General features: G+C 38.8%; 1 protein-coding gene across 1 annotated transcript in view; it reads left to right on the forward strand.

Moving 5' to 3' along the window:
• Nucleotides 1-15,145, forward strand: part of UBE2L3 (ubiquitin conjugating enzyme E2 L3) — a 22,416-nt gene continuing 7,271 nt past the window's right edge. Inside the window, exons 1-2 of the mRNA XM_048821352.2 lie at nucleotides 1-103; nucleotides 9,440-9,535. Of these exons, the coding sequence (XP_048677309.1) occupies nucleotides 77-103; nucleotides 9,440-9,535 (123 nt within the window). The 5' untranslated portion in view covers nucleotides 1-76. The remainder of the gene's footprint in view (nucleotides 104-9,439; nucleotides 9,536-15,145) is intronic.

Here is a 15,145-nt window from a genome sequence, read left to right on the forward strand (position 1 = left end):
GTTCCAGGAAGCGCCGGGCTTTAGCCGCCCAGCCCGCAGCCGCTATGCATTGTGGGGCAGCAGAAGCAGATCCAAGATGGCGGCCAGCAGGAGGCTGATGAAGGTAACATCCAGCCCCGCGCCGGGGAAGGACCGAGTGGGGGGCGGCTTGGGGAAGGTGCGCTTCCGCCCCGGGCCCCTTCCGTGCCGGGGGGGGCAGGCAGCGACCCCCCCCTGACTCGGGGCGCGCGGGGAACTCTCCCCTCCCCCCCGCGGCAGCCCGCGGGACGAGGAGACCGGAACGGGAACAGCCGGCATCTAGGCCGCGCCTCGGCGGGGCCTCGCTCCACCCGCTCTGCCCGGGGCCGGGCTCCAGGGGGCCCCACAGCCCCCGCGGCTGCCTGGCCCCGTGTGGGGAGCCGGCGAAGGGCGCTCGAGGGGCCCGGGCCGGGCCGGGCCCCTCCCTGAGGGGGCTCCTGCCGTGACTAAGCAAAGAGGAAGGGCGGGGGCTTTCTCCCCCCGGGCTCGCCGGGATGGCGGCGATTCGCCCGAGCTGGCTGCAGTGCTGCCCGAGCGCCCCGCAGCCCCCGGCGGGCAGGAGCCCCGGCCTGCCGGGACCACGAGGATAGGACGGGGTGGGACGGACGGACGGAGGGTTCCCCCCTCCCAGGCTTATTTTAAGTTGAGTTTTGTCCGGCATTTGTGTGCTTTTAACGTTAATCTGCCCCGCGCGTGAGGGAGACGTGGCTGGTTTATCCCGTTGACATATAGGCCTGGGTTCAGAAGTCACTTCGCTCAGTTTGCCTTAAACACAAACGCATTTGCGTTTCCAAACCTCTGTTCCTTCTGACGTATGTATAATAGTGTAAAGCGCGGCCGCCGCCTGTGGTGGCTGGTTTTTACTTAAGACTGGTTTTATTTAGTAGTTTTATTCTATTCAGTTGTTCAGTTTTGTATCTTTATTATTTGTTCTCTTGCTATAGCTCTCACAATGTGTAAGATGCTTTTCCGATGCCTAGGAAGACAGTCACTGCCCCCATAAGTTTACAGTCTTATGTCGTGGATGACATCGTTATCATCAATTCAGATTGCATACTACTCAGGGCAGGGATCTGCCACACTTTCTGTTTAGCACCTAGTGGGACTGCAACAACTGTAATTATCTCTGTACCTGGTATTACTACAAACACACCTTGATCTTTGCACTTAGGTGTTCATAACCTGAGTTAGATAGATGATATAGTTTAACCACATGATACATAGATGCAAGGACTAAACTGAATGTTGTTCAATGTTCTTCATTTTTCCCATATCCTGTACTTGATGGAAGAGAAGTTTGGTTCCACTTCCATTAGTTTTGTTCTTTTAAGTCTGGATCCTGAAACTGGCTTCAGGCCGGTGGAGCCCTGCCCAGAGCCTCACTGAGGTCAATGGGGTTCCACCCGGACATAGGGTTCTATCCTTGTCGAGCCGGATGCTGGATTGGGGTGTGAAACTTGAGTTATACATTCAAAAATGCCCACGGATTATAAGGACAAAGAGAATTGTGATAGTTTAATATTGATTTCATTTAAGATTAGCTTTGCTATTTTAAATTTGTTCTGAGTGTAGATTGTAATTTAAACAGTAGAACACCTTCGATGCAGAGTCATGCACACAAGATAACATCCATGTCAGCGAGGAACATAAACTGCTCCTGAGGAGCTTGATGAGGCTGAACTAACTTAAGTTTTTGTTTATTTTTTAATATATTTTATTTTTAATAATATATCTTAACTGCTACCACATATGAAGCTGTTGTTGCAAATATGTCAGAATAAGAACCCCCTCCATTTCACATGGTGAACAAGAGTAGTTATTTTATGTTTTAATAACCTTAGCTTTTCTGTTTTATTTGAAATTGAATTTCATATTCAGTCATATATACCTTTTTAAAATTTGTGAAAAGTAAAAAATGTACATAAATACTCCTAGTACATTTCTAAACAGGAGCAAAAAAATATAATCTTAAAAGTCTGGAGGGCTGCAGAGGCAATAGTTAATATTGCTAAGTATCTACCAAAGCTAGTTATCATTCTGCTACGTTTTATGGTGTTATTGCTGCAGTATGTTTACAGAGACAGTATATAGGTGATAGTTTTTTGAAGCATTTGATTCTTCTGTCTGCACTTAGACATATCTCTTCTAGAAAAAATTTGTGGCCAGACCTTGATTGATTTGAGAGCGTGGTGTTGGGAATAGAGAATCTATTACTTGATTTTACTTTCATTTTTGTTTCGTGTTCATGAATCGTGGTAATCAGAAACTTTTCCCCATGAGTTTAGCAGCTGCAAAATGCCCTTAACAGTTCAGAAATTTCCTTCTTATACACCACAATTAGTAGATATTATTACCCACTCCCATCACCCCACCCCCAGTTTCAGGATTTTGGACTGTAGTACAGTTCCACAGTACCACAAACTGCATCCGTAAGTGTTCCATTGCTGAACAGATTCTGTTTTTTGTTTTTTCTTTTTAAATAGTGATGATAATTGGATGTTTTCTCAGTTATTTAAATTATACTTTTTAAAAAAGCTTAGGGTCATAAAATGTAATGAATGCTCAAAACCTCAAAGGAAATCCAATTTTAGCTCTGTATTTTCACACTTGTTAATAATAATAATAATAATTAATAATAATTTTAAAATCTCTTAACTTTCTTACAGATCTTTGAACTAAATATAGTTTGTTTTATAACTGAAAATAAATTTGGAACCTCCTGCAGATTGTTCAAAATATAACATTCATGTGAACAGGGATGTAAGTGAATTAAAATAAAACAATTTCCGAAGTATGGAGTTGTTTGGAACCATTGACATGGATCATGGTTATTTATTTATATTACACCAACAACAAGAGGCTGCACTTGAGATCAGAGTCCTGTTGTGGTAGGTGATAGTGCTTGCTGTGAAGAGAGACAAGACAAAGTGTGGGAGATCGTAGTATCATCCCCACTTTACGGGTGAAAACTGATCTCTCTCTTTAAATTGAGAGAGCCATTCTTTATATTTAGTCTTGGCAGAATTCAATTTTTATTTTTTGTAATTTCAATGGATAATATTGATGTTTATTTTTGAGCATTTTTTAGATTTTTATCAATTAATTTTTTTACATTTCTGTGAAATTATGGGTCATAAGCACTTTTCTCTATCATTTTAAATGTTCAGCTGCAGGAAGCTATGGGGAATCAGAAGATTATTTAATGACAGTAGACACTGAGATTCAAAAAATTCAAGCTTTATAACTTAAAATACAAATTGTCAATATGTCAAAATATACAAAGTAAATATCCTTAAGTCAACAAATCATAGCTGTTTTTACTAGTCCTCTCGTTAGTCCATTCGTAACAAGTCTAATTCAAAAATCTAAATCCCTGGGTTTTGACTCTGTTCTCAAGTAGCATTTTTCTTTCTTTGCCTGGCTATACATTTTAGTTATTATTGATTGAAGTATGTTTTGTTTTGTGACAGTGAAATTGATATTTACCAATAAAAATCAAATATTTCTAAAATTATATTTAATAACTTTCAAATCTTAATATGACATACTAAAATTTACACAAATGCAATTGTATGGTTACAATCATAAACATTCAAAACAGGGAGGGGGCGTTGTGGTGGTATCTAGGGGCCTGAGCCCCATTGTGCTAGGCCCTGTACAAACAGCAAATAGTGGCGTTTCGTCACAAACTCTCATTCATCTGAATAGTCTAATTGAAGTCATTGGGGGCTACTTGCATGAGCATTTTACAGGATCAGGCCCCAAGTTTATCATAACAAACGCAGTTAGTGGATTAAGCCCCGAGTACATCAAAGACCCAGTTTTAATCTATAAGCCACTGTGACAGCTGAGCTCTTCTAGGACAGTGCAGATCTCAAAGCATGTGAGAGCTGATGACAAAGCATTCTCTGTCGAAAGGATCCAGCTATGGAACAGTCTTTCAGAAGGGAAGTGGTGAATCTGGAGTCTGTCTTAGGAAACCCTGTAAGGACTTCCCTTCTGAGAGAGCTTTTACACCGTAGCTGACACTCACAGTTCAAAGACCCTGTTTATTTCCAAACTGTTACTAACCCTTATTCACCAACACCACAAAAACCCTACCCCAAGCAGAGTTTTGATCCCAGAAAGGGAGGAGTGCCAGAGACTCCATGGTGTCCATAATAAAGGATTTTGTTGTTGCTATTGATTTTATGCGGAAGTCACTTGGATACCACAGTGATAGGCAACAGTATAAAATCCTAAGGTAGATGGATGGAGAGATGACACTAGCTGGTGGTACAGTTAAAGATGAGAGGGAGGCTTATATGAGAAAGGTGGTGAAGTTACTTGTCTTTGTAGGTATACATCATGTTAATATAAAATACCATGTATGGAACTTGTACTTTTATTAAATTGGGTTGGGACTACTGTATATAGAGATATATATTTAAAAACATAATTAGTAGTCCAGAAGACACTCTTGGACAGTATCTGACACTCCTTCCTCAGGTAAAGCTCCTGTTGAAGTCCCAACTATAATATGACCAAGTAAAGGTTTCTATTAGGTCTATAATATTTCCACTTCTGGGGGTTTTTAGTTTTTAAAAAAGTATAATTAATAGTCTGTTAATGTAAGCTTTTGTTTTTATGTTTTAAGGAAGTGAGGAATGGCAAAGGAAGATTATTTTAATCTTTTCTTTGTGTACTCCCATATTTGCATAGCAAACATTTATGAAGCAATGAACTCCACGGTGAAATAAATCTCAGAACCACACCCATATAATTAATGTTGATGGCATGTATTTACATTATGCCTTAGTGTTGTAAACAGTATAATAACGCCAAATTTATTGAGAATTTTGTATTTTTAATCAGATTTTTTTCAGTTTATAGCTTTCATACTTTGTATGTGTAGGTTTTTAATTGTTCTGGCCTTTACTCCTCAGTAACAACTAGTCAGGAGAAACATAAACTTTATCTGTTTTCATGTTGGTGGTTTTTAAAAAAAGCTTACACATTTTACAGCAGGAGTGAGAACAGTACGGTTTTATAACTCAAAAATGGGTGACGATATTTTACTCAAAATTCACTTTTGAGCAGAGATCAAACGAAGAAACTTTCTACTGGAAAGAAGAATTATTCAGAAAATAAAGAATATGTGAAAACACAAAATTGTAATGTTTCAATGGAACATTAACTACAGCTTTTATGAAAACTAAATATTCTCATGATTTTTTTTATTTAAATTTTAATTTTTTTTAAAAAAAACAAACACTGCCCTGCAGTACCAGAGAACCAGAAATTGAAATAGATCAACTTCTTACCACTGGCTAAGAGACATATTCATCATAAAAACACTTATGTTTAGAAATTGTTTACTTACTCTTGTTCATAAATAAAAGATTACAGAATATTTTTTCTTTATTCGGTTTATTTACTTTGTGCCTGATGCAAAGCTTATTGGAGTCAATGAGAGTCTTTCCACCGATTTCAATGGGCTTTGTGTTTAAACCCTTTGCGTATAGTCAGTTTCCCTGTTTTCCCTGTGTAGACAATCATTGAGGCAGGCCCCAGTCTTGGGATGGTTCATATGCGCAAGAGTTTGCAGGATTGGGACCAAAGTTGGTTTTCCTTGTTTGTGTGGCTTTTTCAGAAAGCAGCAGGAACATTTTATTTTTTTTTAGCCTGTTTATAAAATCACAAACTGGCAGAGGGACTCGGGTGCAAGTGCAGTACTTGAAATTACTTTTAACTCTTTTTTAACTGACTAGATTTCAAGATATTTTTCTTTTCTTTTTACTTTTTGCTTGATTTTGAATTTTTAATTTATGCTTTCAAACAGCATAAATGGTGAAAAGTACTTTTTTCATTTTCAGTACTGTAACATACGTAAGGAAAAATACTAAATGCTTTTTGTGATCTGGTCCCTTCAGTGCTGTACCTGAAGATTAAATATTACATATCAAACAGTATATTCTCCATGTTATATACTGTACTGTGTTTTTTATCTGAACTTGTCGAAACACTTTACTTACTTGAAGTCCCAACACATCCCTTTAAAATAAGTAGATGTCTCCATGTTATAAAAGGGAAACCTAATTCAGCAATGTCACACGCAGGGTCAGTGGCAGAACTGGAATTAGGAGTGTGCACTCCCACTTCTGTGTTCTAGCTATTAGTACACTCTCTCAGAGGCAATAATTTACTTTATTTAAAACAACATTAAAGGGGGTGGGAGAGAATGGGAATTGAGCTATTCGCTACATTTCTAACCTTAAGGTTTCTTTTTGAAAAAAATGCATGTTTGGCCTCAGTCTCTCACTTCCAAAAGACCTTTTTGTCCTTTCAGAGTCAGTGTGATCTTAAGGTGAAATTAGTCATTTTTCCTTCTCTGAACATGGTACTACTACCTTTTACCAGCCTGTTGCCTGTGGACATTCAGCAGAATCATAATTTCTTTCTTTCTTTGACAAAAGTATGTTTTTATTCATTAGCTATGTTGCCTTTGCTGTGCTAATATTTTATTATGAATTGTGTATCCCCAACAAAAGTAACTAAATTTCTGTTACAAAATCTTTATTCCTGGCATTGCATCATCCAGAAAGAACACAATTTGATTTGCAGCTTCCTGGTTGAATTTGCAGGGGGGGCAGTAAGCAAAAAGCCACTTCTAAACTGAATAAGTTTAATATGGAAGTTACTGATTTGCAATAAATATGGAACCTCACAGTGCTACTTTCAGACAGTCATTTTTGAATATAAAGTGAAACTTGAAGCAGCCACACAAGGGACTAACAAAAAATGTTTGTCTAATGGAGATGATGATCTAGTAAAGGCAGAGTAGGATTGTACTCAAGGACTTGATTCTCCACAATCTTGCACCTTGTGTAGTCATGCCTGTTTAAAATATATGTATTATATTCTAGTCTGAGATGGCAACTTTTTATACCTACTTGTACTTCCTTTGCATAAGTAGAAATTGCTACAGTAGGTGAAAGGTGGTGGAGAATCAGGCTCAGATATTTGGAGATACTTGATGGGCTGGGAGTCTCTTGAATGGGTTTCACTGTTATATGTCATTTCAAATGGAAGCGTTGCAGAGCCAGTAGGGTTACTGGAGAAAAACTTAATTCTGTCAACTTTGAATGAAGGATTTTAAGGGAACCAGAGAGAGGTTTGCTGGTTCATTTGAAACTTTCTTTGGTTACATACAAAGCTTAATAATTTTGTGGTGATCACAGTTAACTTCTGCACTGTATTTATTGTATTTCTTAAATCAACCACATTACAGACATGTCAAGTTTTTAAAACAAACGTGAGAGTTTACCTCTTTAAATTAACATCTTCTTTTTTTTTTTCATTTTTTCAAAGCTTACCACATTTAAATGCGTTAATTATTTAGAGGGAGACAGACACTGATCACTTGATAGTTAACTTGTCTTTATATAACTACTTCATCCTTCATCTGCTTTTATATGTATTAGATTGTAAGCTCTCTGGTCAGGGACCATATCTTCCTGTGTTTTTTGTATAACACCTAGTACAGTGTGACCGTGATCTTAAATGGGGGGCCATTTGAGAGAAACTAATATAAATTATACATATTATATAAACATCTATCAAGAGTTAGATAATGTCTAAAATAACCAATTTTTCTGTCCATCTGTGTTTTGTGGGAGAAGGCATCAGTCATGCATATGTTCTGTTTTAATGTGTGATGGTTGATCTGTATCTGTAACTTGCCCGTTTCATGATATCCCATAACTTATTTTTGGTTTAGAATGGGCTTCATTGTTTAAAATTGTGGGTTATGAAAAAGGGTAGTTCAATGTGACTGCACAACAGTGCTATATGCAAAAAAAAAAAATGAACCAGCTGAAAACGCAACTGAATTAGTTACGTACCTTCCTGAGTTTCTCAGAAAAACACCACAATCTTCTGTGCTTTTGAACTGAGACCTTTTGTACTTTCAGTGTCCAAAACCAAATACCTAGCATAGTACTAGATTCATAGTTAAAATGGACATATGATGCCTCCTTATTGCTGCTGCTAATAAAGGTTATCTTCCACTGAACAGCATGGTTTAGGTTTAGCATATCCCTATGAATGGCAATCCATGGGACTCTTGATGTGTGTGTCTTCATGCTCTAAAGCATAATCTAATCACAAAAACCCCAATTTCTGTAATATTGAACAAGTTGGGGCATATTTAATGGCACTGGAGCCAGGGGACCAGACTAATTAGTCATTTCTAGTGTCTCGAAGACAAGTCTGAACCTTATGTTCTGGACATGCTCCTTAGCTGTGCTTATGTCTATTCTGACATACTTAAAGGTTCATTTTCTATTGTGTATGTTGTATGTGAGTTTGGACTTTGGTCTTCCGGTTGAACTTACATTTAATCATGATGCCATAGTAACACTCTAGTTCTAAAAGAATAAGAGAGTAGTTTTTTTGTTTCACTGCGAGTGCCCTTTGCAAACTACTGATGTATTTATTAATAAAGGAAATAGATGTAGTGTTTGTTTTCCTTGACCTAAACTCTCTCAAAATATTGTGTACACTTGTATGTAATTGGCTTTTTTTTTTCACTGAAAACTAGTTAATAACATTTTGGCTCACAAGGCTTGTCATTCCCTCAGAAATAATTTCTGAAGGAAGGGATAATATAGTTTCTTAGCTCATGCAGTTAGTTAACTATATTGCAATTCTTGAAGGTAGGTAAGTAAGTACCCAAATGGCTGTAATATTGCTGTTAACTTTGTTTTGTTTTTCAGCCTTAACTTGGATCTTTGTCTACATGATGGAGGTGCACTGGATTGGTTTTAAAACCAATCTAATTAGACTGGTACAGACCTCTGTGTGGATACTTATTTTGGTTTAAAGTGGGCATATTTCAGTTTAGTTTAAATCTTAAACCGAAATAAGTGTCCACACGGTAGTTTGTATAAGTTTAATTAGATTGGTTTAAAATAATACCTTTAAACCAGCGTAGCTTTCTCCCGTAGACAAGTCCTAACACATCTGTTACTTGTATTTGTAGCTGACAAGTTGATACAATATTCTCAATCCACAAATTCTTTGAGAATAAGCTTTTTAAACAAATGAATCTGATATACAGGTGAGTGTAACAAAAATGTAAATAAAATATATAGCTATGATGCAATATTATTAACCATGCTTTTGTTGTAGCTCCATGGCATATCCCTTAATTCAGCAAATAAAGATTTTGATTCCCTGCCTTAGATAACCCCGATTCTTTATAGGTGTAGGAATTCCATTTGTTTTATTAATTATGTGGCTTGTCACTTCTGAAACCACAAACTCATTTAATATAAAACAAAGGAACCCATTTTCATTTCTAAGTTTCTTGAAAAAAAATAAATGAACATGCTGCTTATTACTGTTATTAATGTATACTTACACTCTGCTTGCTTTTCAGGAGCTTGAAGAAATCCGCAAATGTGGAATGAAAAACTTCCGTAATATCCAGGTTGATGAAGCTAATTTATTGACTTGGCAAGGGCTTATTGTTCCTGTGAGTATAGAACACTTATATTGTGCTTAAAAGCAATCCACAGACCATTTGTACCTGGTGATGACTTGTGCTGAGGGGGGAAAAAACTCTCGCAAATCCATAGTTTATTAGTACTGTAGGTGGCCATTACATAATTGTTGCACCCTGACAAATGAGTGATTATTTGCTATTATAAAACATTACTTTGGTTATTCTGGTTATGTTTGAAGAAGAAAAGATCCAGTGAATGGTTGAATGAAAATATACCTGTTATTTACTGGTTATAAAAATAACTAGGCTTAGCAGGATTCAGTTTTAATTTATAACTTGGTAAATGCTGATTTCAGATGACACACTGAAATTGACAAAAAAGAAAATAAATTGGTAACAGTCACTTTGCCTGCAGCAATCAAGTGTCACTGGCCCTCCGGTGATTCAGGGAGTACTCTGGAGTCCTGTTGTCAGGGGAGTGAGTGGATCCAGCTGCAGAGGGCTCCCTGCGCTTCACCTGATACCACAGTGGGGATGGAGTCGAGGCCCCTGGCTGGGACTGCAAGGGGAAGGACGATGAGCCTCCAGCTGTGGGGGAGGCCAACCCACTGCTGAATGGCTCCTGCAACAGTTCAGGGAGCTCTCTGCATCCTCACTAGCACGGACCTGCATTCTCTCTCACCAGCTGAGAATACCAGGAGACTGCAACCTTCCCTGGACCTTGCACCTGTAGGGATTAGGTACCACCAGTGCTGTAGCCATGTAGGGAGCCCACTGAAACTTCGCTGTCACAGCCCCACTCCCTTACTTGTGTGTCAGCAGAGTTGCAGAGGGCTCTCTAGACAGCTGCAGCACCAGTGACACCCAATCCTTGCAGGCATTAGGGTGCGGGGAGGCTGCGATTATCCTGGCCCATCGGAGCAGAGATTCCTGGCCAGGACTGCAAAGAAGGACCACAAGTCTCTGGCTGAGCCAGACACCACCCTGTAGTTGAAGAGTTCCTGTCTGGGGATGGCTCACACATTCCTGGCTGGAGATGCCTAATCACTGCAGGCACGAGATGCAGGGAAAGCTGTGGTCCTGGCCCGGCAGACTAGAGACCCTTGGCCAGGACTGTGAGGAGAAGTCAGTATTGTCCCCAGCCGTGGAGGAGGCTACTCCACTGCTGAATGGCTCCATCATTGGGCAAGAGCCATTTAGCAGTGGGGTGGCCTCCCCCACAGCCAGGGACTCATCTTTGTCCTCCTCACAGTCCTGGATGGGGATCTCTCCTGTGCCCCGCCAGGACCCCAGCCTTCCCTGCACCTTGTGCTTGCAGGGATCCAGTGTCACCGGCCCTGCAGCTCCATGGTTACAGCCCCACTTGTTCATTCACCAGCCCAGAACATGGGAGCCATCCCCAAGCAGGAGCAGTTCAGCAGTGGGGTGGCCAGCTTCATGACCCAGGGCTAATCCTTACCCCTGGCCAGGTCTGAAGGAGATCTCTACTGGGCCAGGATGACTGCAGCATCCCCTGTACCTGGTGTCTTGGGCCCCTCAGCTGCACAGGAAACCCCTTGCAACCCTGCTGTTAGTGCTGCCCTAACCCCAGCCCTACCCCCACCCCCACCCCCAACAGCAAAAATCACAATAGTTCAAAATAGGAAAAAAACCTTTTTTAAAAAAAAAAAAATAATTATTTTCAACAGTAAAAATTAGAAAAAATTGAATTCTGACCGCACTAAATGTAACCTAGGTTTGTACGTGATACATAATGAAATTTTTAGAAGTCTGTAGGGAGGACAGAGCTTTTGAGATTAAGCTGCGTAGACTATAAAACAAACACTGTTGTAAGGTGATTTGAGCATTTAAGTTGTTTAACAATGACTTATTGTCAACTTAGTTGCAGATGGGGAGAGAGAGAGAGATGTAGGCACGCTACTATTTTCCGGGTATCTGTTTATGTGGAGGTAGCCCATAATTCACAGCTCACACAGTAACATGTAAAGAATCTTGTGCTTTGGAACAGCTAGACTAAGCAAATACAAAAGCTTTGTGTATGTTGGCACTTAGATCATGTTAGTGAATCCATTTTTACTATTTTTAAATGGTTCCTGCTAATTTGGTGTAAACATAGTTTGCCTGGCCATTAAGACTTGGTGATAAGAGTTTTAAAACAGTTATGGTTGTATCATAGTAGCCAGGCAAACCGTATTTACCCTCATTTTAGCAGGAAATAATTTTGAAATTGTTTTAAAACAGCTCTGCTAGAATACTTTGTTTATGCCAGAGAAGGTGGGCCTAAACCAACAGGTCTTAAACTGGTGCAGGCAGTACAAAAATAACTGGAGTCCAAGGTGTGCTGTGGTATCATAGCTGACTATCCACATGGTTTAAAACTGTTGACTCAAGATAATGGAGAAAAGGATGGAAATACATGGGAAAACATGTGCAATTAATTCCATTTGATAGCCTTTCCAAAAAAATTTAATCTCACTACTTGAAAATGCTCAGTGCAAAAGAATTTGGCCTGGATTTTCAGGATTGGGTATTTAAGTTAGGCTCAAATTGCTAGGTTTTTAAAATCTAAGCACCCCTTGGAAAACAGGTCACTTATGTATGCACTTAGGCAAGGATTTAGGTACCTAACTTTAGGCATCCATTTTTAAAAACCTTGCCCGTGGTTTTGTATTTTTGAGAGAGGAGTGTTAATAGGCAACATGGTGGGGAAATGTATTATATGGGCGTATGATTTCTAAAATGCACTAAGGTGCTGTGCACTAATTGGTCTATGTAGAACCTGCTGGTGTGCTTTAACAGCATGCTGTTTATATTATGTGAAAACTCACTAGGGAACCTGTAGTATGCACCAGCAGGATCCACGGGGTATATTGGTACGTTAGAGCGCTTTAGAAATCACACCTCTGTAGACTGTATTACCCCACTGTTTAGACAAACCCTAAAAGTAAATTACTACTATACTAGTCAAATAGAGAGGGATTTGTTGGAAAGGGGAAGGGAGGAATCCAATGTATTGGATTGTCTGGTTGAAGTCATATGGATTTTCACCTTCTTTATTTTGGGCATTTTCCACTACCAAATTCCGTGCTCACTTTCCTGAATGAACAGCTGCATCTAGTCTGTGGAAAGGAGAGTTGGGCTACTTGGACATCAATACTGCCTTTTGGTTGGATGCAGTAGAAAGCTGGAGAGAAATATAATCTGCATGTGATCTTAAAGACTTTCAACATCAGCTCTGCAGCGCTTCTGGCTTTGTTAGTTGAAAGCCACTCCTGAACTTGGATCATGCGTGCTACATCAAGATTCTTGCTGATCCTTTGGATTTGAAACACTGTAGAACGACTGATGCAAATAATCCCTTTGAGTCTTTAGTGCCTCTTTTGTGAATAAAGTGAGCAGGATTTGACTGTTAGAGAGGAGATTTCTATTAAGTAATATATTTTTAATAAAACACTGTTTATGGTTCTTGTACAGCATTTTACTGCTTTGGCATTCTTCCTAAAGCTGAGAGTGTACTTTTCTTTTTAAAGAAAAACATTTTATGGTGATCTATTTCTTAAAAAATAAAAAAAATAAAAAAACCAAAACCCTCAAAATGTTTGATCTTAAAAAAATAAAAAAATTAACAGAAAATATGTAGCTTTAAAAATGAGGTGTTTGTTTAAAACAAAGATTTCTGCTCATCAACACTTGAACTTTGCCGAGAAAAGTATTCCAAATTCATGACATCACAAACACCAAAAACAGCATTGGGAGCTGCATCCCAAAGACCGCTTTAGGTTTTTGTTATGTGCTTTTGCAGGAGAAACGGAACTTTGAGCTCCTGTTTTGGCATTATTATGAGGAAATTATTTTAAAATAACGTTTTGTCGCTGAATCTACATGTATTAAGGATCTTATGTTTTTGTACATATTTAAAAAGCACCTTGGGTCATTATTTAAAGGGAGGACACAATACAAATAATAATCCTCTCCTTTCTTTGCTTCACTGGTCTAGAATTGTCTGAAATTCAGCTGTCACACTGAGTAAACTTTTTTTTTTAAATCAGCAGACATAATCTGGGTACAGATGAAAGCTTTTTGATGTTAAATTTGCTTTTGAAGTACCAGGTATATGTATTTTTTAAAAGTGCTGACAAGGATTTTTTAAAAACAACAAATTATCAGTATTTCAACTAGCTTTGGCTAGTTATTGATTGTCCAGTTCTATATTTTTAATCTCCCTTCTGGCCAACCCCTCTCCACAGCTTTTGTAAAAGTGATGCTTGATGTACAATTGAGAAATTATCTGGCATATGCGGTAGGCAGGCTTATTGAGTGATATTTTGTGTAATGCTCAGTTAAGGTTGTTGTGGAGGATACAGTTCTAGAAGTAGCTCAGCCTGCTATATTTGTCTCTAAAACATTGTTTAAAGGAATAAGCAGTCACCCGGTTATGAAACAAGTCAAAGACAGCTTGTTATCTTGGGTTTTTCCTCTACAGATTTGTGTCAGATTTTTTTTATATTGCTTGTTTTACATGATTTATAACAGGACATTAATTTAAAAAAAAACCTTGCAGGATAACATGGTTTCGTATTCTATACATTGAAACAAATTTATGCATGTCATTGAATTTCTATACTATATTTGTTTCAGTTTCAAAATATGAAATATAAAAGAACACCAAAATATGAAACATAAAAGAACATCAGACTCCTTGTGCCCTTGTAAAATACATTTGATTTATCATAAACTGAATCTTCCTTTTAAATACTGGTCACAATGGATGGCCTTTTGGGGAGTGAAAGGTGTAGCGCAAACATTCAAAGTGAGCATTACAGTCATTCATGTTCAAGTATAAGTGATGAACAACCCTTTGCATGCAATCTTGTAATTCAGCTTCTTGAGTCAGATCCTTACCCCTGCTCTGACCTCTTGTGCTGGGAATAAGGGTTATAGCTGTATAAAGTAGCTGTAAAAGCCCAGGATCTGGCCAGCACAGGATCTGTGAAAGATTTGTAAGCCCTGACTCGACAGTGTATCTGGGCCAGGGTGAAGCCTCAGTATGAAGTGTTGCAGAGATTCCAGGTAGCAGTACGGCTCGTAGGGCACGCTGTTGTAAGTTAAACAGGCTTCCAAGGCTGACTAAATTATGCCAGGGTCACTTGAGAAAACTGGATGGATGTAAAGTGGTTTAAAGGCATCTTCACCACCCCACATCCTAGCTTTTGAGTTCTTTTCTGTCTTCGAGGACAACACAGAATCTCTCCCCATAGGTTTAATACTATTTTCCTTTCCCTGTAGAGTGTTGTTCTTTCCCTAAAGATGCTAATACTGGAGAGCTCATTTTTAATTTCTAAAATGGTTTTGATTAAAGGGATTGGACTGACTGGCTGCTAGGTGGGGGAAGTTAAACCGTACACTAAGTAAAAACTCACTTCCGGCTATTCTGAATCTCCCTTTCCCCAATATCCTGAGTAGTTTTTCATGCTGGAATTATTGTTTGCAGTATAAAATGTTATATTTTCATAAACTGTAAAAATATCAATAGTTGATTTTTCTTCTGGGTTTCTCAAAATAATTTTTGAAACTAGGACTACTGTGTCTAGCTGCAGTTGCTGTCAGTTTCTGAGCATTGTCTTGTTCAGTTTCACTCTC

The sequence above is a fragment of the Caretta caretta genome, chromosome 15 (assembly GCF_965140235.1).
Source record: "Caretta caretta isolate rCarCar2 chromosome 15, rCarCar1.hap1, whole genome shotgun sequence".
Lineage (NCBI taxonomy): Eukaryota > Metazoa > Chordata > Testudines > Cheloniidae > Caretta > Caretta caretta.